Below are 22,651 nucleotides of genomic sequence, written 5' to 3'. Positions count from 1 at the left end.
CTGCGGTTACACTGGAGTATGTAAAGAACACTTTACTTGCTGAGGAGGAGCGGCGTACTAAGAGAGATATGGTTTCAGAAACACAGTCGCCAGGTGCTTTTGCGACAGGGCGGTCAGTTCCTGCCAGGGATAACTACCACAGGTCAAAGAAGAATATTAGGTGCTTTTTTTGTAAATCTGTTGGACACAAAAAGAAGGACTGCTTCAAATATAAGGCTCGGTCAAGTAACGAGACAGGTGCTGTTGCCAGAGAGAGTGGTTCTGCAGACTGTACCTTTATTACAAGTGAAAACAGTGCATTGAGTGCCGGTCAGTTATGTCATGAAATAGTATTCGTTATAGACAGTGGCGCTAGTTCTCATATTTTAAAAAGTGATTATAGAAGCTTTGTGTATGACATTACCAATGTGAATGTTGACATTAATGTAGCCAAAGCGGGTCAGTTTGTGACAGCGAATGAGAAGGGTACTCTTAAAGGTATGACAGAGCTGGGTAATACAATAACTATTAAAGATGTATTAATTTGTGACAATATTTTGTTCAATTTGTTATCTGTTAAAAAATTAGAAGAAAAAGGTTTCCAAATAATTTTTGAAAATTCTGTTGTAAAGATAATGCGAAATGGGGTAGTAGTTGTATCTGGTCACACATTTGGAAATTTATATTTATCACGGTCTCATTCCTCCGGAGCAGCAAGAATAAAAGTTATGTTTTACTATTATAAGTTACCTAAAATTATATTAATTTTCAAGATAATAATTAATCATGATTCATACTTAAAACACCAGAAATACTCATTCAATTATCAAGTTAAGTTATATCTATATGTAACTTATAAAAATCAATTGCATATCATTTGATTCATGAGTTATATGAATTTATTGCATTTCATCTCTAAGCATCTTCTTTCTATACTGATAGAGTTTCTTTATCCACATTTCTTTTAATTCTTCATGACCAGGTAATTCCTGAAACAATCATTACAAATCTTGGTTATTACATTATACAAAATCATGACCTATAAACAGTGGGTCTTAGATTGTAGAGGCATAAAAGCACTGCTTATCCTAGTTGTAATAGTTCAATGCCCATTTTCATTATGACTTACTACTCAGTAAGTTCCTACCTATTGAATGCCTACTCTGACTTCAAATTCTGTGCACACCACTGCCTATAAATAAAGTAAAAGATCAATATTTCTTATTAGATGCTGCTGGGGACTTTGTCTGCATAGTTGTGTGTTTCCTACCAATTATAATTCAGGTTTCTTCATAACAAGATTGTGTAGGCATCTTCTAGGTAAACATGTCCCATCTTAGGCAAGATCATCACTTTCCATCAGGTGGTCAGTAGCGTGCCTATAGTGAATGAAAAGAATTTCATGTCAAATAGATGTGCCCCATGTAGTAATCAAAAACTGGCCAAGTTCAAGTCAAGACACACACCTAGGGTTCCTTACTCGGGTATTTTTTCAGACATTTTGTAGAATAAATCGAAAACTGTTATGCATAAAAATAAATAAAAATCTGTTTTAGAATGGTAAATAGGTAAAGCCTTTCATATGATACCCTACTTGGAACAGTTATCTTACTTTGAAAATTGAAAATACTAATTATTTGTTCATTTACACATTTAAAATTTTTTTTGCACTGTAACCACAAATTCCATTTGCTTGCCACATTTCATGATTTGAGGTCAACGGGTAGTACTTTATAGGTTTTCTTAACAGATGGACAGACAGACAGACATCAAAGTGATCCTATAACCTATAAGGGTTCCGTTTTTCCTTTTGAGGTATGGAACCCTAAAAATTTGTGATACTCACATCAAAATTAATTATAGAATCATCATTCTGAAGCTTAATATCTGATTTAGGTAGCTTCACTGTCTCAGCATTCAAGTCAATCACAATACTTTGTGACTGTTTCTTACTCCTAGATGATGTAAAGGATCTCTGCACAAATGAGTCACTGTTTAACTCTGCTATCAGGTTCCTGTCATGTATCGTAGGCATGTCCTCTTTGACTTCAACCTCTTTATATTCATAAGTGGGTATTTTTGTCATAGTCAGCCCAGCCGCTTCTGCTGCCTTTATTGCCTTTTCAATTTTAATGTCTGTGTCATCTAGGTTGAGTTTTCTGGGTTCTATAATGCATAAAGATTAGTTATCAAATTAACATACAGTAGATTAGATTAGTTACTATAATAAAGGAACAGACTCAGTGTGTATTTATTAAAAAAAAAAAATAGATTGTGTAAAAGAAAATACAGTCCTGGAACTTTTACAAGATTTCAAACAACAATGTTTGTAGCAAGTTATTTTATATATTTATTTCCTAAAGTATGGCTGCAACTTCTACAATCATTTTTTAAAAATCCCATTAGAGTTCTGTTTTTTCCAGGATAAAAAGTAGCCTATTTCCTTCTCCAGGATGCAAGCTATCTATGTACCAAAAAGATGATGCCCAAATCCAGGAGGCTAAGGTTTTTGAAAATCCAGTAGGAGCTTTTTGTTTCCCTGGGACAAAAAGTAGCCTATGTATGTCCCTGGGATACAAGCTATTTCTGTACCAAATTTTCACAAAATTGGTTTGTTCTGTCAAGCCTTGTGATTGTTATTTGTGCGTGATTTAGACTGCAGATTATAAAGCATGCGCCATGCGATTGCAAATAAGAATTAATAATTAATAAAGTAATTATTAGCATTGTACTTTTAGAATTGTTTCTTTGTTGGCACCAAATGGCATAATATTGTATGTGTGTATGGAATGTTCATTACTCACCAATATCAAACGAAGTAGCTCTAATTTCTCGACTGCTAGAAGGTGATCTCTTTCTATGCTTTTTACTAGTCTTACTATACTTCGAACGGCTGTGGGATCTTGATCTTGAATGTGAACGCTCTCTAGAGTGTCTTGCCCGCTTAGATCTCGACCGAGAAGTAGATCGACGCCTTGATTTGCTCTCATAACGTTCTCTGGACACACTTCTAGAGTAACTCCTTCGCCTGTGCTTCGAACGAGAGCTGGAACGTTTTCTTCTGTGGCTGCTGGACTCTGATCGGTCTCTTGATCGTGAACGTCTCCGATGTTTACTTTTGGATTTTTTTCGTTCGTGCGACGAACCCGAGCTGTATGAAGAACTACGCCGATCGCGATATCTACTTTTTTCACGAGGCATTTGGGTTGCGTATATGTAAAAATGATTTGAACATACAAATATAAATACTTAGCATCACAGAAAAGTGTCCAGTTATCACGGTAAAATAAAATCGTATTTTTAATTTTTAGTGGAATTTCTAAGCCGCAGTTCCGTAAAACCACATCAATCACTGTTACAATGCAATTGGCTGAATTAATGGTATTCTTGTTTCGACAATGCATTGTAGCCAATAGTAAGCGAGTATCAACCAATCAGAGGTGATTGCGATCGTGACATTGTAGCTGTCATTCTACATAACCTCAAATTGACATTTTGACAAATGCCATAGACAAATCTATAGATTCAGCAAAGATTCAGCAGTCAGCTCATGAGTCAGCTACACAATTACTTAAAAAAAATCTGAAATAAAATTAGATGCTATCGCATTTTTTGGAAACAATAAAAATTAAAATAACAATTGTTCAATATTTCCAGTTTTAAATATTTTTTAAATCATAGATGGCAGCATAATTGGCAGAGTAAATTGCGTTCCACTACTTGCAAGTGAATTTACTACATTTATTTAAAACAATTCATTTCAAAGAAGAAAAATCAAAATGTTCTTCAGACAAATAATTTGATGCTTGACCTATAATTTGATTTAAATTATTTAACTTTACTTGTCTGTCTTGGTATAGTTGTACTTGAAGTAATTTTTGATAATTTTTTGCATTTTTGGCTCTGTAAACTATGCGTGAATATTAACGCAGTATAGGGCAGCGACCACAGTCAGTCGGCCTCGATGACGGAATGTGTGAAATTTTAAGATGGTGATGAACTGTGTTTCTGTTTTCTCGGTTTCCATTAGATAATTTAGTATTGGTGCTTTGACATTTTGTTGATATAATCAAAATGTTTTCTTCTATACGACCACAAGAACATTAAAACTTTTCCCCCTGGTTTAATAGACTCTGAGTGTTAAACGTGTTTGTCGGATCATTGACATTGTTTCCTTACAAAAATTTTGTACCATCGCGATTGTAATGTTGATGCTGCTATCGTGTGCATTTGTTGCGCTCAGTAAATGGATTAGGCGATTCTGATGTTTCCGAAGTCATGGAGAGGCAGGAGCGCACACATGCCAACATGGAGGCCACAGACACTGTGGACACCAAACAGGTGAGATCGAGACGTTTTTAATTACCGGTGTCTGACAATGTATGTTTACCGCGCACATGTTAACTGTATTTATCTTAAAACTATAAAAACCTCAACTACCATGTCCCTTCTCAATAAACGAGACTAATCCAAAGTAAATACACATTTCTGTACTAAAATTCAAGTGCTAACTAAACTGTTTGCTATAAAACCTAACAAATTGAAATATAAGATGGAGTCACCTTTGAAATTGCTAAGCAAATCAAGGCAAAGAGTGGGTGAGGTGTCCTGCCCACACTGGTGCGGAATAAATTATTTCTATTAGAACATTGTTATGTGCCTTACATGTCACATCAGATACTTTTATATGAATGTATGTATACAGCCTTTGTTTTCCAGTTATAACAATCAACCTTTTTTTATTTTGATCTGTTTTAAACATGCTTATGTTTTATAGTTACAGTTTAATGAAAAGTACTTTATATTCAACAGTATGCTGTTTAAGTTGTGATATGCAACATTGAAATATAAGGCTGACCTCATCCACATAAATTAATAAATGTGTTACTTTTTCACAGCTTAACTAAAGGATTCAATCTTGAATTAAGGCATAGAGATTGAGATTGCAATCTGGAAATTTGTATCTAAAAGCTGCTTAGCTTATGAGAATATTATCATATATTCCCATATTCCATTTGCACAGAACTCTTGGAAATATCTAGTCTAGTCTAGCTATAAATTAGACTTGTAGCATAATGGTGCAAAACAAAAAAGCAGTGACACATCTTTTTGAAATGTTTTGATGTAAACAGAACTTTATTTTTGTGTGAAACAAATTTCATGTTCTACCAAATAGACAATTCTGTGACTTGTCCACCTGCCAGACTTTAGTCCATTTAAGTTTTTGAAAATCCTGTGGGAAGTCTTTGCTTTTCCGGGATAAAAAATAGCCTATGTTCTCCAGGGTTTAAGCCATCTCTAACAAAAATCAGTTAAACAGGAGCCGTAAAAGCTAGCAGACAGACAGACAGACAGATACACTTTCCTATTTATAATATTTTTAAAAATAAAAATAGTGAACAAACAAGCAATTGGGTCACCTAATGTTAAGTGATTACCGCTGGCCATGAACATTTGTAGCACCAGAGGAACAGCCAATGCATTTGCCGGCTTTTAATAAATTTGTTGGTCCACCCCTTAAATAACCCTATGTTATACCCTGCTGACAAAGAGAGTTGATTCCACAGTTTGCATGTGGATACTGTGATGTATTACTTAGTATGGATATTAATGGATGGAAAAAGCTAGTTTTATATACTTAAGTGAAAATGCATCTTCTGTATCTTTGGCATCGTAAATGGTTTTATATTGTTTATTACTTGTAATTAGCCAAGTCTTTTATAATCATCAATGTTTTGCTTCAGGAATTTATACTGTAAACAAATATCTAAGATTATGTAGATTAAGTGGTTTGTAAATGACTGATAACTGATAAGATAACTTAAAGAATTTACTAACAATTCTTGAAAAATAAATTGCATTTAAGATCAGTTGGATATTACTTATACTGTATCTCACATACTTCTAGGTAAACGCGTCCCATCTTAGACCACATCATCACTTTCCATCAGGTGTGATTGTGGTCAAGCGCTTACCTATCATCCATCCATCCATCAGCCTGTATGCGTCCACTGCTGGACATAGGCCTTTCCAAGAGTGCGCCACCAAACACGGTCCTCCGCCTTCCTCATCCACCCGCTCCCCGCCACCTTCTTCAGGTCATCGGTCCAGCGGGCAGAAGGCTTACCTATAGTGAATAAAAAAAAAACTTTTCTTAATTGATAAAATAGTTACATCTTAAATGATATTGCAAATAAATCACTCCGCAATAAAACCAGTCAAGTGTGAGTTGGACTTGCACGTGAAGGGTTTCTTACTGTCTTAAAAGATATAACAAACACTACTTTTTAATTTTTTTTTTTTGCTCAGTGCCCATTTTGATATTTTTATGATTTGTTATTATAGCGGCCATAAAAATACACACTGTAAAAATTTCAGCTCTCTTCTATTATATATGATGGCCAGAGATAGTGGAGGCTTAGTAATAGGCTCCTGTTGGTATCCTTTGAGTATGAAACCCTAATAATGAAGTTAACAAAAGTGACAACTTAGGGATGTGACAGCAGCTGTGAGATTGTATGTCTCTAAAGTTCCAAACAGATTGAACAGAAACATTATATGTGCCACATTTGTTCTGCAGGTGCAATGCTTGTCAGATAACTAAATTACAGGTCAGGAAAACCTAATTGTAAGCTCGTAATAGATATAAGAGGCTAAAGTATCATAATAAAGTTGGCAGTATAACACCATACTAAGCTATTCTAAGTAGATTGTTACTTCATCTAGCTATCAAGGATACTCCTACACTGTGTCTATATTTGTAGCCTCTAAGTAACTAAGTAAATATTTTTGATTTTGGTACTGTAAGATCTGAACCTATTCTTTTCAATTCTTCAACTAATGTCTCACTGTCACCATACAATTTTATATGATTCAAGCTAAACTGCACTAGTACTAACTACTAGTAATAACTAGTATTTCATAGATGAACACCCCTAACTATTAAAGTTTTTAATTTTTCCCTTGAAGTCTAATATTTATTTGTAGGTACACTAGAAGATGCCTGTGTGACTTTATGTGAATGGATTTAGATTAAAAATCCTGTGGGAAGTTTTGATTTTGTGGGATAAATGTCCATCTCCAGGATGCAAGCCATTTCTTTGCCAAGTAGAAAATGCCCATAACTTTATTCACATGGATATAGGCTTATTGAAAATCGCATAAAAAATCTTATTGAGTTTCCTGGATATAAACTATCCTATACTGTCTTTGGGATATACAAGCTTAGGTAGGACCTTTTCTTAAGATAAGTTGAGCAGTTGAATTCGAAATAATTTGAATTTTCGCGTACAATAAATATTACTTAGCATGGAATCGCTACAGATATCCAAAGCTAACACACTTATCTCCTCGCCAACCACTATTCCACGACTATCGTCATGTCTTGGTAGAGGGGCGCGAAACGGTCGAAGCGCCTCTCGCAGGCAGTTGATACGCGTCGGGCGCGCAGTACGCCGCGCGCGCATCGTGCAAGTGATGTTAAGTTGAGCCCAAGTCTCCAGTGGTTGTGCAGTGTGTGTATAATGGTAGCGATGGTGGCCTCAGCGTCTGGATACGGCACTTTGCGCCGATTTCTAAGCGCCCCTGATGGCCAGGACATAGAGAGCACCGGTGTTGTTCCGAGCGCCTCAGTCGCGGTCTCGGTAAGCCGCTTCTATAACTACTGCATATTAGTCGATAGGAACTGTTGCGCCATTTGTGAACTGTATACAGGGAACTAACGATATCAGGCACTAATAATCCCCTTTCTCCTCTAAGGCTTTAGTTTTTCTGAGTCAGTGTCTCAGTAAGCCCTTTCCATCATACTAAATAATATTATGAAGACTAAAGTTTGTATGTGTGTATGTTTGTTACTCTGTGACGCAAAAACTGGACGAATTTGGTTAAATTTGGAATCGAGATAGATTAGCCCTGGATTAACATATTATAGGCTACATTTTACCCTGTAAAAGTCCATGGTTTCCGCGGGATTCATCACGAGTAAAACCCCGCACTAGTAGTGCATATTATTACCAAGCTTTTTAAGGAATATTACGCCACTGTATTATACAAATGCAAGGAGCTAACTTAATCATGCACTAAATAATCCCCTTTCTTCTCTCCTGAGTCTTGTGCTGGAGGAGGAACGGCAATATTCAAATTGGGGTTTTAACCCTTTCGGATTTCAGTTCGCCCGCAAAACCTTTGCTCTTTTGAGGAGTGTTGCCCCGCCATCCTATCTAAAAAGTGCTTAACTGCAAAAAATAGTTTTTGAATTATAGGGGAACTTTCAAAAACTAATATTTCTAAAAAGAGAGTTATGTAAGATCAAGGTTTTTCGTTAGTTTTTCATTTGCAAAGTTTTTTAAACATATGTTTTTCTAAATTCCGACGATGTGGAAAAATTAGCACTTATCTATCAATACTCTGATCGGTCTGCTAAACACATCTCCGCTTTGGTGGATAACGGACATTAGTGTACGGTGAGCGATGTAAGAACTGTTACATTGAGCGACAAGCTCTGCGCATGGGTTGCTTTTTAATGACTTCGATTCATCCAGGTGTCGAGGGCTGGACGTGAGCTTACTTACTATTTGCATATGATAAATTCTGTAAATGCGATAGTTAAACTGGGGTACACCGTACGATAAATTCATTTCTGGGTATCTTTTATTCTTGACTTGTATTTTGTACGTCCGTCCGTTCGTCCGTCCATCCGTCTGTCAGCGGGCTGTATCTCGTGAACCGTAATCGGCAGAGAGTTGATATTTTGCACAGAATGAGTATTTCTATTGCCGTTATAATAACAAATACCTAATAAACATTTTGAAATGGCCGCTACGAAATTTATAAAAAAAAAAAATTAGTAGGTAAGTAAATCATAAATATTTCGAAACGGCTGCCATAAAAATTAAAAACAAATTAATAAAAAGTGTTATTTCTTAAACGATCGTATGAAACCCTTCGTGTGCGAGTCCGACTCGCACTTGGACTATTTTTTCCATAGATCTACTAATTTGATTTTACTTTCCTGCTCTGAAAAGTACTATATGTCCCAGAATGCAAGTCAAGCTCATTTAATCAAATCAAAAATATTACTTGACAAACAGACATACTCGTACAACGCATGTATAATTAAGTAAGCACCTAGTGTGAATTCATTATACTACGTACAAAAATTATAACTGAATGAACGGTGCGGGTCTTAACTGCATCCATTCATAAAAGTTATTTGAAACGGAGGCCAAAGAAATCGCATTGCAAAACCAATGTTTGCGACATAAAATCTTAGAAAGTACGATATAATGTGTCTAAGAGTTATTACAATGGCCGTTAAAATTGCATTGGCACCTTCAGAGAAGTCTGTAAAACTTTGGTCTGCGTGCGCCTGAGTGCCTTATAATTCATTAATTTAAGTGGCCAGGCTATGGCTAAGAGCTATAAGTTATTAACTATTTTATTTTTAACGTCAGATCCACGCCGCCGTCGGAATTGTCGTGACCGTTTCGGAACTTTTTGGTGGTTAAAAAAAGAATCGGAACAGCCATCAGTCTAACCGTCCATTGTGGGGTCATTAACCCGACTTTCCTTTTTAATATTCATCCTCTAACCAACCAACTATTATTGCCATCGATTGAAATTCCGTCCTTGGCCTCGCCCGGGATATAACTATTAGGCTATTACATATTAGAATATTTTTTGTTCATGATGTCATCTTCAAATGGTTGGGATGATACAGGATGGCACGGCCAAGGTTAGGTCAGCAGACCGTGTCGCATCTCGGAGACGCACGGCTCGCTGGTTGCCCGCGAAAGGAGATTGTTGCTGACTAACTAACTAACTGCCTCACTGGCTTCTCAGTGTGATTACCAAGTTACCGACCCAGATTATAATGCACTTACTCGCTTATTATTTCGAGTCGTAAATTCAATTAAAAAGTGTTTTAATAACTATGATGTGCACGTTTGCTTAGCGATACCTACACAACTTTTTAATAGCATCTTTTTGTATGTATGTATGTATCTTTCGCATCAAATTACTGTAGAATCGGACACCTTGGGTTAGGAAACACATTGGTTTTAAAATTATAATATACACTATACAATGATTTTAATCTAAATATATAAAACGAAAAGCTGACTGACTGACTGGCAGGCTGACTGACTGATCTATCAACGCACAGCCAGCGCACAGCTCAAACTATTGGACAGATCGACCTGAAATTTGGCTTGCATCCGCTAAGAAAGGATTCTTGAAAATTCAATCCCTAAGGGGTTAAAACACGCGGACGAAATTGCGGGCATAAGCTAGTAAAACATATTTAAAATCAGAAAATAGAAAATTTTAGATTACGGATTAAGAACATGTTTGAAAAGAAATAATCCTGAAATTACTGAAATTGATACTATCCTCAATAACTCGACGTACAAATTAAATAATAACTTGTTGAAACATTATAACAAAGACATTGTAAAGAGAGTAGGTAGGTAGGTAGATAATAATTCAATACACGGAGAAAATGTCGCCCGCCGGACACGATTCGAGTGATAATAAAGTGGAGAGTGGCCTTTGTTCACAGTTTCCTTTCCCATCGTTTTATTTCGTATTACTCTTATGCTGTTATGAAGAGTTTTAATTACGTCATTATTGTGACAATTACTTAATATTATGTCACTTATAATAATTACTAGCTTATGCCCGCTTCGTCTGCGTGGACTGTACAAAAATTCAAACCCCTATTTTACCCCCTTAGGGGTTGAATTTTCTAAAATCATTTCTTAGCGGAAATTTACGTCATAATAGCCATCTGCATGCCAAATTTTTAGCCCGATCCGTCCAGTAGTTTGTACTTTGCGTTAATAGATCAGTCAGTCAGTCAGTTAGCTTTTCCATTTGAAAACGGCGTAGGTACCTGTAAAAAGAGGAGTCTATTACTATCAAAGAATAGGTACTAATTACTTACATCGTAAACAAGCGACGCTCATTATAATATAGTATATAATGCGCTGTCCTTGTCCCGCTCGATTTACGTATAGTACTGTCCTTGACAATAGAAGATGATTAAATAAATGTTCCTTGTATAGATAGTGTTGGAGGTGTGTTATGCTAGAAATAATCTTCCTTGAAACTGCATGTAAACCTGTAAGGTATACCTACCAATGCCATTGTGTGTATGGTGTACCTTTAAAAACCAACTAGTAAAAGAAGAAGCAAGTAACGAAATACCAACGTACTTACTCGTATCATACCAAGTAACTTCTATGAGACATGTAGATTGTAAATAATAAGTAACGTCATCAAAAATAAGTATTAACTTGTGCGATGACTTATAATCCTTATCAATAAAGACACAAAGAGTATGTAGGCACCTACTTTGATTTCGTGAAAAAACATTCAACGGTTTTGGCGAACGACGCTGTAGATAATTTTCTCAGTAACTAACCAGTTATCGAAATCCAGTTTGATATTCAAGCAATTAGATTCTAAGTACAGTAGTTGGTGCAGTGACCGTGACGAATGCAAGAAATATTTACGAACTTTATGTTCATTCCATAAATACAGGATTATTTTATCTTATAAAGCCTTCCTGAATAACTAAGCACATTTTTGCTCGGATCTGGGTTTGTCGTGACTTGATAAAGTCAGTATCTACGTCAAAGAGCAATGTTACTTTGCTCGTCCTCTCATAGTAAGCAACGTTCTTTTTTCAGAGTACCAGTCACCAGACCTGTGGGTCAAATAGTTAAGGCTCTAAGGCCTCATTCGCACGAGAGCTTTTTTAACGTGCGTTAAAAAAGCGTTCAAATAGAATAAATGCATTCCCAAGTATCTGTTCACACGTCAACGCTTTTTTGACGCGGACTTTGTATTTTTAGCGCAACGCCGGGTTTTAACGCAACGCTTTTTTAACGCTCGTGCGAATTAGGGCTTAAGGTGTGAGGTATGAAGCTACACTTTGTAGGGAGGAATAATATTTTGTTATTGTTTAGTAGTCTTATTGCGTTTTTTATGACTTTTTGTGTTTTTGATAATAAGTAATGTGAACTTATTCAGCCTTAACTGACGCTGTAGTCGGAGTGGAAGTCCACTAACTTGAAAGGGCAGTTTATTAAATCCATGCCATTTGTACCATTCGTAGGTTACCCATTTAACCCGCATCACCCATGATATGTTAAATGTTACACCTTTTATAAATTGGGTGAAAGAACTAAGTCCTCTCTCAATGCACGTACGAGTAGCTCGATGGTCAATAGATATTCAAACGAAGATGCAAAGTTGCATTCCAATTAAGTACTAAATGTATCGGTATTTGTTTGTCACTAGAATCATTGAGATTGAATAGAGTCGATTATACCAATGCCATGTACCTTCAGCTCATTAGAATGATTGTCGCGTATAAGATCACCTTGTATCGGTAAAATATGTTGATTTGCTGTTCTTGGAGTTTCCTTGTTCGCCCTTTTAAAACCTTACAAACAAAGTTGGATTTCCGTAGGAAGCTATTGATTTCTACCTGTACGAGCTTTACTGATTTTTTAATATGGATTTACTCATTAATAACGCATTAGTTAAGAGCTATAGTTAGTTAATTATAATAGTTATTAGTTCCGGTGGTTGCCTCTGATCATGTTGATAGGACATTTTCTATTTTTGTGAAATGCAGCAAATCAACAGACAAAATCAAGATTTACCTATTTTACAGCGCTATGAAAACTATGTCAAAAATATCCCATACTTAATATTATAAACGCGAAACTATCTGTCTGTCACCTTTTTACGGCTCAACCGTTGAACTGATCGCGATGAAGTTTGAACAGAAATAGCTTACAACCTGCCCGGCTAGCATGGGCAGTAGATAAAAATGATATCCCCGATTATATCCACTAATTTGTATGACATCAGTGGATATAATCGGGGGATATAATTTTTATCTACTGCCCATGATAGCCGGGCTGGAGATGGACACAGGATACTAAACTTGTTATAGCGGAAAAGCAAGAAGTTCCTATGGATTTTTTTTAAAACCTAAATCCACGCGGATAAAATCGCGGACATCAGCTAGTTTTACAATGACCAGCTATAGCTAAAACATGATGTCAGAGTGAACGTGTCAGAGTAGTGACGATGTTGAGCATACTCGGCTAAATTAATAGATAGTAGAAGTGACTTGATGATTGGGTGAAGCACTTCTACCTTATCTTAGAGAACGGTGTTTTCCTGCCTCGGATATTTTTAAGGCTTTATTGAAGGCACAGATAAAATCCATACTAATATTATAAATACGACAGTGTGTCTGTCTGTCTGTCTGTCTGCTAGCTTTTCACGTCCCAACAGTTTAACCGGTTTTGATGAAAGGTACAGAGTTAGCTTACATCCCGGGGACGGACATAGGTTTCTTTTTATCCCGGAAAATTAAACTTTAAGATCCACCCGTTTAACTGATTTATACGAAATTTGGTACAGAGGTAGCTTTCGTCCCGGAAATTGACATGGGCAACTTTTTATCCCGGAAATCAAATAGTTCCCACGGGTTTTAAAAAACCTAAATCATCGGCGCGGGCATCATCTAGTTTCTCATAAAACTCTCACCAGGTAATGAATATTGAATTGTCACTCTTTTCGTTACTCAAAATCTCGTGAAGCTGCTAGCAATCATACTGGTAGTTTATAAATAATAATAATAATAATAATAACGGGCGTGAGAGTAAGTTATATGAATAATAATAAAGCTTTAATTAATTCCATACAAAAAAATAAATAAGTTAAAATATACAAGTTACTTTGATACCATAATTTAAAGAGCTTAAGCATAGAATTGATTAGTGAGTTATATTATATTACAAATTAAAATTATGGTTAGTTTGTTAGTACAAAATTATTTACATTGGTGGTGTGTGTCTTCAGTCTAAGTTCTTATCTTGTATGGACCCCCTTTAGGTAAAAGCCTCCTCCAAGGAATTCCACCTTGCTCTATCTGTAGCTGAGGCTAGCCATCTACGACCCGCTATCGCCACTATTTCGTCTACCCATCTGGCATATGGCCTGCCTCTCGCTCTAGTACCTCTTGGTCCCGACCATCTAACTGACCTTGTGGTCCATCTATCATCGGCGTATCTAGCCACGTGACCTGCCCATTTCCATTTTCTTTGTAGAGAGAAAGTTAAGGCGTCGGTGACTTTTGTTTTCTTTCGGATGTCCACATTCTTCACTCTGTCTTTTAATTTTATGCCTAGATAGCTTCTTTCCATTTTTCTCTGGGTAGTCTGGATTTTATTTCTTGTTTTCAGATCAAACGTCCAAGTTTGGCAACCGTAGGTGAGGCAAGGTAGTATTTCTGAATCCATAACTATTTTCTTGGCTGGCAATGGTAGCTCCGATTTAAATATTTCTTTATGAGCCCAGTATTTATTCCAGGTGATCGCTATTCTACGCTCTACTTCTTCTATATTTCTTTCATTGTTAAAAGAGATCTGTTTGCCCAGGTAGATGTAGTTTTCTACAAACTCGAGAGGTACGTTATTGACTAAAATGGGTGATTTATGGTAATTAGTCATTACTTTTGTTTTGTCGAGGTTCATTTCTAATCCAACTTTAACACTAGCCTGATGTAGGTTATCTATCATGCTATTTAATTGCTGTGCAGTTTCCGAAAACAGGATGATGTCATCGGCAAACCTGAGGTGGCTTAGAAACTTCCCATTCATGTTGATGCCTTGGTTAGACCATGGTAAAGTTTCCATTACATCTTGTAAGACGGCTATGAACAATTTTGGTGAGATCGGGTCTCCTTGTCTCACGCCTCTATTTATATTTATTCTTGTGCCTGTTCTGTCCAACTTGACTCTACTTGTACTGTTGGAATAGATGTTTTTTAAGATATTTATGAATTTTTCATTTATATTTTGTGCTTTTAATGCTTCCCAGATGCTATCGTGTGATATTGAGTCAAAAGCCTTTTTGTAGTCGATGAAAGCCAGATATAATGGTTTGCGGAATTCCAAATACTTTTCTATTACTTGGTCGACTACTTGAATATGGTCCACTGTGCTGAAGCAGCTTCTGAATCCAGCTTGTTCGATCGGTTGGTGTGCGTCAATGTCAGGCGATATTCTTTCGAGCAGACAGGACGCAAATAATTTGTAGAGGCAAGACATGAGGCTTATAGGGCGGTAGTTCCCTATGTCCGCTGGATCGCCTTTTTTATATAGTAAGATGATTTCAGATTCTGTCCATAGCTGTGGCACAGCTTCTTCATGCAAAATCTTGTTCCATAGAAGTGTGATAGGTGTCAGTAGTAGAGTCCTTGCAATTTTGATGCATTCGTTTGTGATTCCGTCTGGCCCCGGGCTTCTTTCCGACTTAAGCTTCATAATTTGTTTCAGGATTTCGGACTCCGTGAACTCTTGAATGGGGAAGGTATCATTGCATTGGTTAAAAACATTTGTTTGAGTTAATGAGTTTGTTTTGCTGTATAGTTTTGTATAGAAGTCAGTAGCTACATTTATTATTTCTGTCCGGGATTTGCATTTGATAGAGCCGCGCTGAAGTGATATAATCCAATTTTTTTGTCTATTTAACTCTTTATTTGCTTTACTACTACTACTTTACTGGTAGTTTACTCCATACAAAAGCTTCGCATGATGTGAGGGGATACATAGAATTTACGAAGTAGTTACACAGACACTTATCGCCCGTAGCATGGCGTTCTATTGCAAGGAATGAATAGACCTCGCTCCGAGAGCGTTACATAAATTAGAGTTGCCGGAAAAGTAATGTCGATGTATGTAACCTTTAGTTACATGCAATTTCACCATTCTATCTTCACCTAATATTAGTGCTTTTCAGTTTACTTAATGGTTGTAGTGCATTCGTTACAATTATCAACTCCATAAACTTTTGCAGAACCAAATGGTTTCAAAACTTAAGATGACAATTTGTTAGTCAAGACAGGATATGGTGAATGGTTGAATACCTCGTAAAGATACTTGATATTCTAAACTTAAAGTCGAAGACTTGAGGAAGACTGCAGACCTAAAGGTCTATGGATCAAAAGTGTACAGAGAGATGGTTTTGGGAGTTCGGAAGCTTTTTCGATACGCCTCTAAAGTATTTGCTCGACTTAGTCTAGAACGTTCAGGATTGAGCTTCGATGATCTTCCAATGAACCTCTTAAAACCATTTCATGCTCAATGTTTGAATTAAAGTATCTACGAGTACGAGTAACTCCATTTGGATTACCTGGAACTAAAGAAATGGAAGTGATAGTTATTGTCTAATTTTCATTGGAAAACCGTTGGGATGGCATTGATCCTGTTTTCTATCTCCAGAGTCATAACTCACCAAATAGAACAGTCGACAGTAGAAACTTGATACTTTATTCAGTTCAAGGTTTTCGCATCCAATCTTTAACAAAGTCTAGGGAATTAGATTCGACGCTATACAGAAGTTCATAATCAATAACTGCTATGTTTATTAACTATGGTAATAATAATTATGTTAATGTTAAGTATGGTATTCAAAGAACATGAATATCAATTATGTTAAAGCCTTAAAAGGCTTAAACAATAAACAATTAGTTTCCTCCATATTCTACAGTCCACCTTATAGGAATGCAAAGGCGGTTCTTGCATTTAAAGAATGCATATAATTTTATCATTGAAGGGACATATGGAAGGGACCAGTCTCTACAATCTACATAGTATAAAACAACTTCGCTTCACGCCCGTCTAGTCTGTACGCTTAAATCTTTTAAACTACGCCACGGATTTTAATGCGATTTTCATCAATAGATATGTAGAGTGACTCCAGAGGAAGGTTTATAAGTATAGTTTAATATTTTTTTTGTGTTAATTTATTAAAATAGGATGGTAATAGTTGTTCAAGATGTCGACATCAACCTGACTGTGCGCCATCATCGAAAATGCTGTCTTATTCTTTTGAAATACAACAAAATAACCACACTAACACCATATTAGTATCTACATTGCACCCGTGCGAAGCTGGGGCGGATACTGACTGACTGATCTATCAACGCACAGCTCAAACTACTGGACGGATCGGCCTGTTTGGCATGCAGATGCAGATCACGACGACGACGAGACGATCAGACGAGATGGTTTGGGATTACGACGTAGGCATCCGCTAAGAAAGGATTTTTGATAATTCAGCTCCCAAGGGGGTAAAATAGGGGTTCGGAATTTGTGTCGTCCACGCGAACGAAGCCGCGGGCATAAGCTAGTTGTCTATAAATAAGTATGGCATGACGGTTTCGGAGGCGAACGGCGCGTTGCGACAGACGAACGGTGTTCCGTGCATACTTCCGCCCACAGTCGTTCTATAAGGCGCGGGCCTTGTTACGGTTATATGTAGGCATGTTTAATTGAATGTTTTGCAATAGTTTCTTTAAGCTAATAACTACGTTCGCTAAACTAACTTACCAATTCAGTAAGAAGTTAACTGCATATATATTATAAAGCCTGTCGAGTGTCGACCTCTCGACCTACTTACATTAAATGTTCCAAGTAATTAGCTTTCTTGTTAAGCGTTGCTCTCCCTAATCATGGGTAAGATTTCTGTGTTTACTAATGCCTATTGCATTTGGCAAACTTAATTAGTTCAGGAAAGGAAACTGGGAGAATCACAATACATAATTTACGAGTACCTTAGATACATATCTTTCAGTATCACCATTGGAAACTTTTACATTACCTTATAGTAAATTATTTAATCGACTTTTTAAGACCTAGTCAATACAATTAATATAACGCGCGTACAAGGTTTTTGATCTTTGTTCTGCTTTACAATGGTCCTTAAATGCCACAGGTGCATATTGTATCTGTCCAAGCCATTGCATAGCGTTGAACACGTGATTATTTTGATAAATCTAAGTACCTACTTAACTTAAAAGCACTGTTCATAACTGCCTTGCTTCTGCCTGCTTTAATATGTACAATTATACTATGTATATCCGCACAATAGCTTAATTTTTCAATTCGGAGCCATACAGATCTTCAACCCGTTTTAGCACACAAAAGGTTGTTCTTTAAATAGGCTCTATAGCGCCTTTTTAAAGTACAACCTTAAGACTATATAGAGATCTTATTTAGACCGATTGGTGACCCCGAATAATCCTCGATTCTCTGTAGCCATCCTTGAACGAAGGTCATCCTGAATATTAAATTCGCCGTATCTCCCAGACATATATCGTATGATTATTTTTATGCGTTTTTGATTGGCCCTTGCCTTGGTTTTGTTTTAAAGTAGTTACGCGTTGGTTACGCTATTGCTCGTAAATATTGTTAACCAGAGAGTTATCTTATGTACTTATAGAGGAGACTCCCGCCGTTGCCAGGCGGATTATCGATCATAATATATTACCCAGTTCCCCATGATTGGAACACAGGTTGTGTCCTGGCAGCTTATCCCCTTTCAAATCTACCTGTAGCTTTTGTAAGCCTCATGATATATTGGAGAAGTTTGCTATTCACTGATTCTTTCCTTAATTGGAATCATTCCTCCCAAATTTTCACGTTTGGTACCCAGGTTACTAGTGTCCTGGCCACTTACTCGCTCTCAAGGTTGTTAGGTCTTCTTCACTGATGCTGCTCTTCCTTTGTAATCAGGGGGCACGGCAGTGCCCCCGCCAAGACGAGCCAAACGGCGGCCGGGGCGCTACGTACCTTTTTCTCGAAGTGTTTCGCCGTATTTTCGACCCGTCATAACTTCGGTCTGGATGACGCTAGAAAGCTGAAATTTTCAGTATAAGGTGTCCTCAGCAAATTTACCAAATATACCAAGTATCAAATATCTAGCTTTTATGGTTACAGATTTATTGATACCTAAAATACGCCGATTTCGTCCCTCACTGATGATCATCAAAACCTCTACTCAAAACCTCTAAGGTACTTCCCGAAGTCCTAGAAGACTGAAATTTGGTATGTAGACTAGAAATTGACTACAAACTACAGGAAAATTAAGAAATTGGAAATGCCCCCCCTCTACGCCTCTTATGGGTGAAGCAAATCTGTAAATTCTGTCGCTAGAATGCTGATATTTTCAGGATAAGATGTCCTGGGCAGATTTATTAAACCCATTGAGTATCAATTGTCTAGCTTTTATAGTTTCAGATTTATTGACAGTCAAAACTTCTAGTCTGTAATTCTAGGGTACTTCCCGAAGTCCTAGAAGACTAAAATTTGGTGTGTACACTAGAAATTGCATACAAACTACAGGAAAATTAAGAAATTCAAAATTTTCCCCCTCCACTCCCACGTATGGGAGAAGCAAATTATTTGTAAAGTCTATCGCTAGAATGCTGATATTTTCAGGATAATATGTCCTTAACAGCCTTATCAAACGTACCAAGTATCAATTGTCTACCTGTTATGGTTTCAGATTTATTGCCATTCAAAACCCCTCTAGTCAAAAGTTCTAAAGTACTTCCCTAAGTCCTAGAAGACTGAAATTTGGTATGTAGGCTAGGGATTTCATTCAAATAACAGGAAAATAAACTTTTCCTAGTCTGTACATTTAAAAAATGTGTTTCCTGAAGTCCTAAAAGACTGAAATTTGATATATCTGCTTTAAAATTGAGTTGCAAGATTCCACCCAAACAAACATAGTTACATACATTGGAAGTAGAATAAAAGCTTTTAAAAAAAGAGGTAACGATAGAGAGCGGGCCATGAAAATGATGTAGGTACCTACAAAAAATAGATCCAAAAAAAAATCTAGGGCACCTGCCAAAAAGAAATGAAATCCCACCAAAAACATTTCATGTAAAATGTTGCCAAGACTCACAAGTTCATAATGCTTTCACTGTTAAAAAGTTATGAGATCTCTAGTAGAGCCAAGCCCCTAGCTAGCTTAGAATTGCGCTGCCCATGGGACCTATCCCAAGTCCAAAGTATATAGCTCTTAAATGCTCTTGAGTATATCACATTTATAACAATAAAGAATAAATAACTCTACTTACAAGCTCTGATTTTACAAACCCTAAATCTTGGTTAAGAAAGTACGGCTTGGCCGTTTAATGTTCGTGAAACTATTACATGACATAACATATTATATTAAGGTCATAAGGAATAGTTTGTTCGACAATTACTAATTTTTATTATACTTCATGATTGTCGCACAAGCTATTCCGGGCTTAAATGTCATATCAGATAAAAGTACCACGAACATAAAACGGCCAAGCCGTCCTTTTTTAACCAAGATTTAGGGTTTGTAAAATCAGAGCTTGTAAGTAGAGTTATTTGTTCTTTATTGTTATAAATGTGATATACTCAAGAGCATTTAAGAGCTATATACTTTGGACTTGGGATAGGTCCCATGGGCAGCGCAATTCTAAGCTCAGCTAGGGGCTTGGCTCTACTAGAGATCTCATAACTTTTTAACAGTGAAAGCATTATGAACTTGTGAGTCTTGGCAACATTTTACATGAAATGTTTTTGGTGGGATTCTAGTTTTCTTTCTTTCTTTCTAATTAATACTAGTGACACTAAGCACTCGGCTATGAAGTGAAACCTGATCTCCTCCTCACCATATTCTGGACATGATGGCTCTTCTTCGACTTTCGTTATTGTGAGGGGTCTGTTTAGCATTATCCAGTTATTCCTGCTATCAGTGTTATATTGTATCTGCTTTGATATACTGTTTTGTCTTCTTGTCAAACGATTTCAAAAACAATTTGTATTATTAGTTACTGGAACAGAAGTCTTTCGCAAAATGGACTCAACCTGATTAGTGTAGGTTACTAGTCTTGCTTTTTGTCAATGGCGCTCGTGCTCTGTTTACTGTCTGCTTATAATATCGCTATCATCATAGTATGGGGCCACTCACACATTTATAGAATTGTATAAAGTTTGAAAAAGAGTAGAGAGATGAGAGAGACATGCTCATGTAAATGATTGCTAAAAGGTGTTCAATCTGAAGTTACAACTGGAGGTCACTTTTTTGACACCTGATGTGTAAGGTCTGCTGCTGCTCCATGGTCTTTCTCAATGTTAACTATTTGTAGCTACAACGCCTAAATACGGACCTGAAATTATTTTAGATTTCGTCATCGTTATTAACTATAATATAATCATTTCATTATAACAATGGCAAGTAGCATTTGGACCAAATCGATCACCTCACTGAAATGAATTACACCTAAGTAGGTATTTGCGATATTATCTACGATCACTGATTGGCAACGCTTTTTATATAACAGTTTCCTTTATTCTAGTTAACATATCTAGGTTACATAGTATTAATGATTGGCTCCGCTGGTATCTTCCAAAGCAAATACGTCCAAACTTACCTAGATATTAGATAATCGAGTCAGACACTGGGCGGACTCTACGTTTTAGCCGAATTGTTGAGAGTAGAATATTCGTTAATGACTATAGTTATGTTAGTAATTTCAGTTAGCTCCATTTATTAACTATTGATTTGCTTACCTAATAGTAGATCCCAAACTGAATGGATAGTAACCTTATTAATGTTTGGAATTTGCTCAACTAACTAATGATTAGTAGATCTACTACAAACCAAACTGAATAGTAACAAACACTAGTTATTCAAATTGCATCCATAGGGATTAACTGTTGTATAAGAATATTTAAGAGTATTAAATATGCATATTTAAGGAAAAAAGAGGACAGGAAGACCAAAGAAAAGGTGGATGAATTGCATGAAAGAGGATATGTGTGTAAAAGGGGTGGAAAATGCGTTGACATATGACAGAAGTGAGTGGGTGAAAAATACATGTTGTGCCGACCAAACAGCGTGGGATAAAGTACCTATAACAAGAAGAAGGGATTAACTGCTATACCGTTAATCTAACCACGCTGTTATTTATCGTTTCTATAACTGGTTAGTTAAAGCAGTGTTGCAAACTGTAGTAATAGGTGATACCATTCACACTGCTGTTTCGTGACGTTCAATCACGGGCTTTCGCGGTCCTAACATGTTTCCTTGTTAACTAAACTGGCGAGTAATACAGGTCGGTCACCTCAAAAAATGAGGCTTAAAATCTAGTTTTAGATAGCCATTTTATAGTCTAACTAAACTGGTTTCGAAGTACCTAATAACAATGCCGAGCTTAATGGCGTTCCGGTGGAAACTGCGAAGAAAGCTAGAAGTGGTGGCTGCGGATGTTTGTGTGACGGAATTTAGTGCCCACTTTTATTACACCAGTGTTATGCGGTTTTTATCGATTTCTAAGTCAATATCAAGAGAATTTTCGAAAACTAGTCCCAAAGTCATACCTATCACTAAATCAATGTTTTGGTTTCTTTTTTGAATGTTGCTGTGAATTCTCGACAACAGCTGCTGCTCATGTGTATGACAGTTAAAAAAGCCAGAGCACCAGAGCCTTATAAAAAAAAGTCTTGGAAAATTTGCACTCAATTTTATAAATTGTTTCATCAAAAGTGTACAAGAAATGTGGTCGTGTGTGATGGAATCTCAGTTTAGTTTGAAATTTGATTACCTATAATTTGGTCCTGCGAACCGGATTTGAACCAATGACATTCACGAGTTTATGTTTTAGAATAAACATGGAACTCGTAGAGCTCTACGCTGTCTCTTACAAAACTATGATAATGTCGCGGCGATCGCTTTCCAGCGTGACAGTTTTGTATAAGATGAGACAGATCGCAAACGAGAAGAGAATAGAGTTGCTGCTCTTCATGTTAAAAAACTTAAG

At 36.6% G+C, this 22,651-nt stretch overlaps 2 protein-coding genes and 1 long non-coding RNA gene across 16 annotated transcripts in view; 2 read left to right on the top strand and 1 right to left on the bottom strand.

Moving 5' to 3' along the window:
- Positions 1-776: 776 nt before the first annotated feature.
- Positions 777-3,449, bottom strand: LOC123866195 (serine/arginine-rich splicing factor 4). Its single transcript, XM_045907605.1, has 3 exons — positions 2,784-3,449; positions 1,826-2,145; positions 777-968 (listed from the first exon to the last, which is right to left on the bottom strand). The coding sequence occupies exons 1-3, from the start codon at positions 3,178-3,180 to the stop codon at positions 879-881; spliced, it is 807 nt and encodes a 268-aa protein (XP_045763561.1). The 5' UTR covers positions 3,181-3,449; the 3' UTR covers positions 777-878.
- A 473-nt stretch (positions 3,450-3,922) lies between these two features.
- Positions 3,923-22,651, top strand: part of LOC123865760 (patronin) — a 110,462-nt gene continuing 91,733 nt past the window's right edge. For 13 of the 14 annotated variants that reach the window (XM_045907053.1, XM_045907030.1, XM_045907024.1 and 10 more), the window contains exon 1: positions 7,410-7,622. In XM_045907053.1, coding sequence (XP_045763009.1) covers positions 7,503-7,622 — 120 coding nt within the window. In that variant the 5' untranslated portion in view covers positions 7,410-7,502. Of the gene's footprint in view, positions 4,321-7,409; positions 7,623-22,651 lie in introns of those variants that run through there. The other variant, XM_045907008.1, reaches the window with a different exon arrangement.
- LOC123866415 lies at positions 11,019-21,724 on the top strand. Its single transcript, XR_006796190.1, has 3 exons — positions 11,019-11,029; positions 12,535-12,539; positions 21,591-21,724. It is a non-coding gene; the product is annotated as an uncharacterized LOC123866415 (long non-coding RNA).

This window comes from Maniola jurtina, chromosome 1, assembly GCF_905333055.1.
Source record: "Maniola jurtina chromosome 1, ilManJurt1.1, whole genome shotgun sequence".
In the NCBI taxonomy this organism is placed as follows: domain Eukaryota; kingdom Metazoa; phylum Arthropoda; class Insecta; order Lepidoptera; family Nymphalidae; genus Maniola; species Maniola jurtina.
This window is presented reverse-complemented; position numbering and strand designations above follow the sequence as displayed.

Excerpts from the sequence above, each read along its gene's own strand:
- LOC123866195 (XM_045907605.1), bottom strand. The coding sequence starts at position 3,180 with ATGCCTCGTGAAAAAAGTAGATATCGCGATCGGCGTAGTTCTTCATAC. Across the intron at positions 2,146-2,783 it reads AGCTACTTCGTTTGATATTG|AACCCAGAAAACTCAACCTA; the intron begins GTGAGTAATGAA and ends TATGCATTATAG. Across the intron at positions 969-1,825 it reads ATTCTATAATTAATTTTGAT|GAATTACCTGGTCATGAAGA; the intron begins GTGAGTATCACA and ends TGATTGTTTCAG.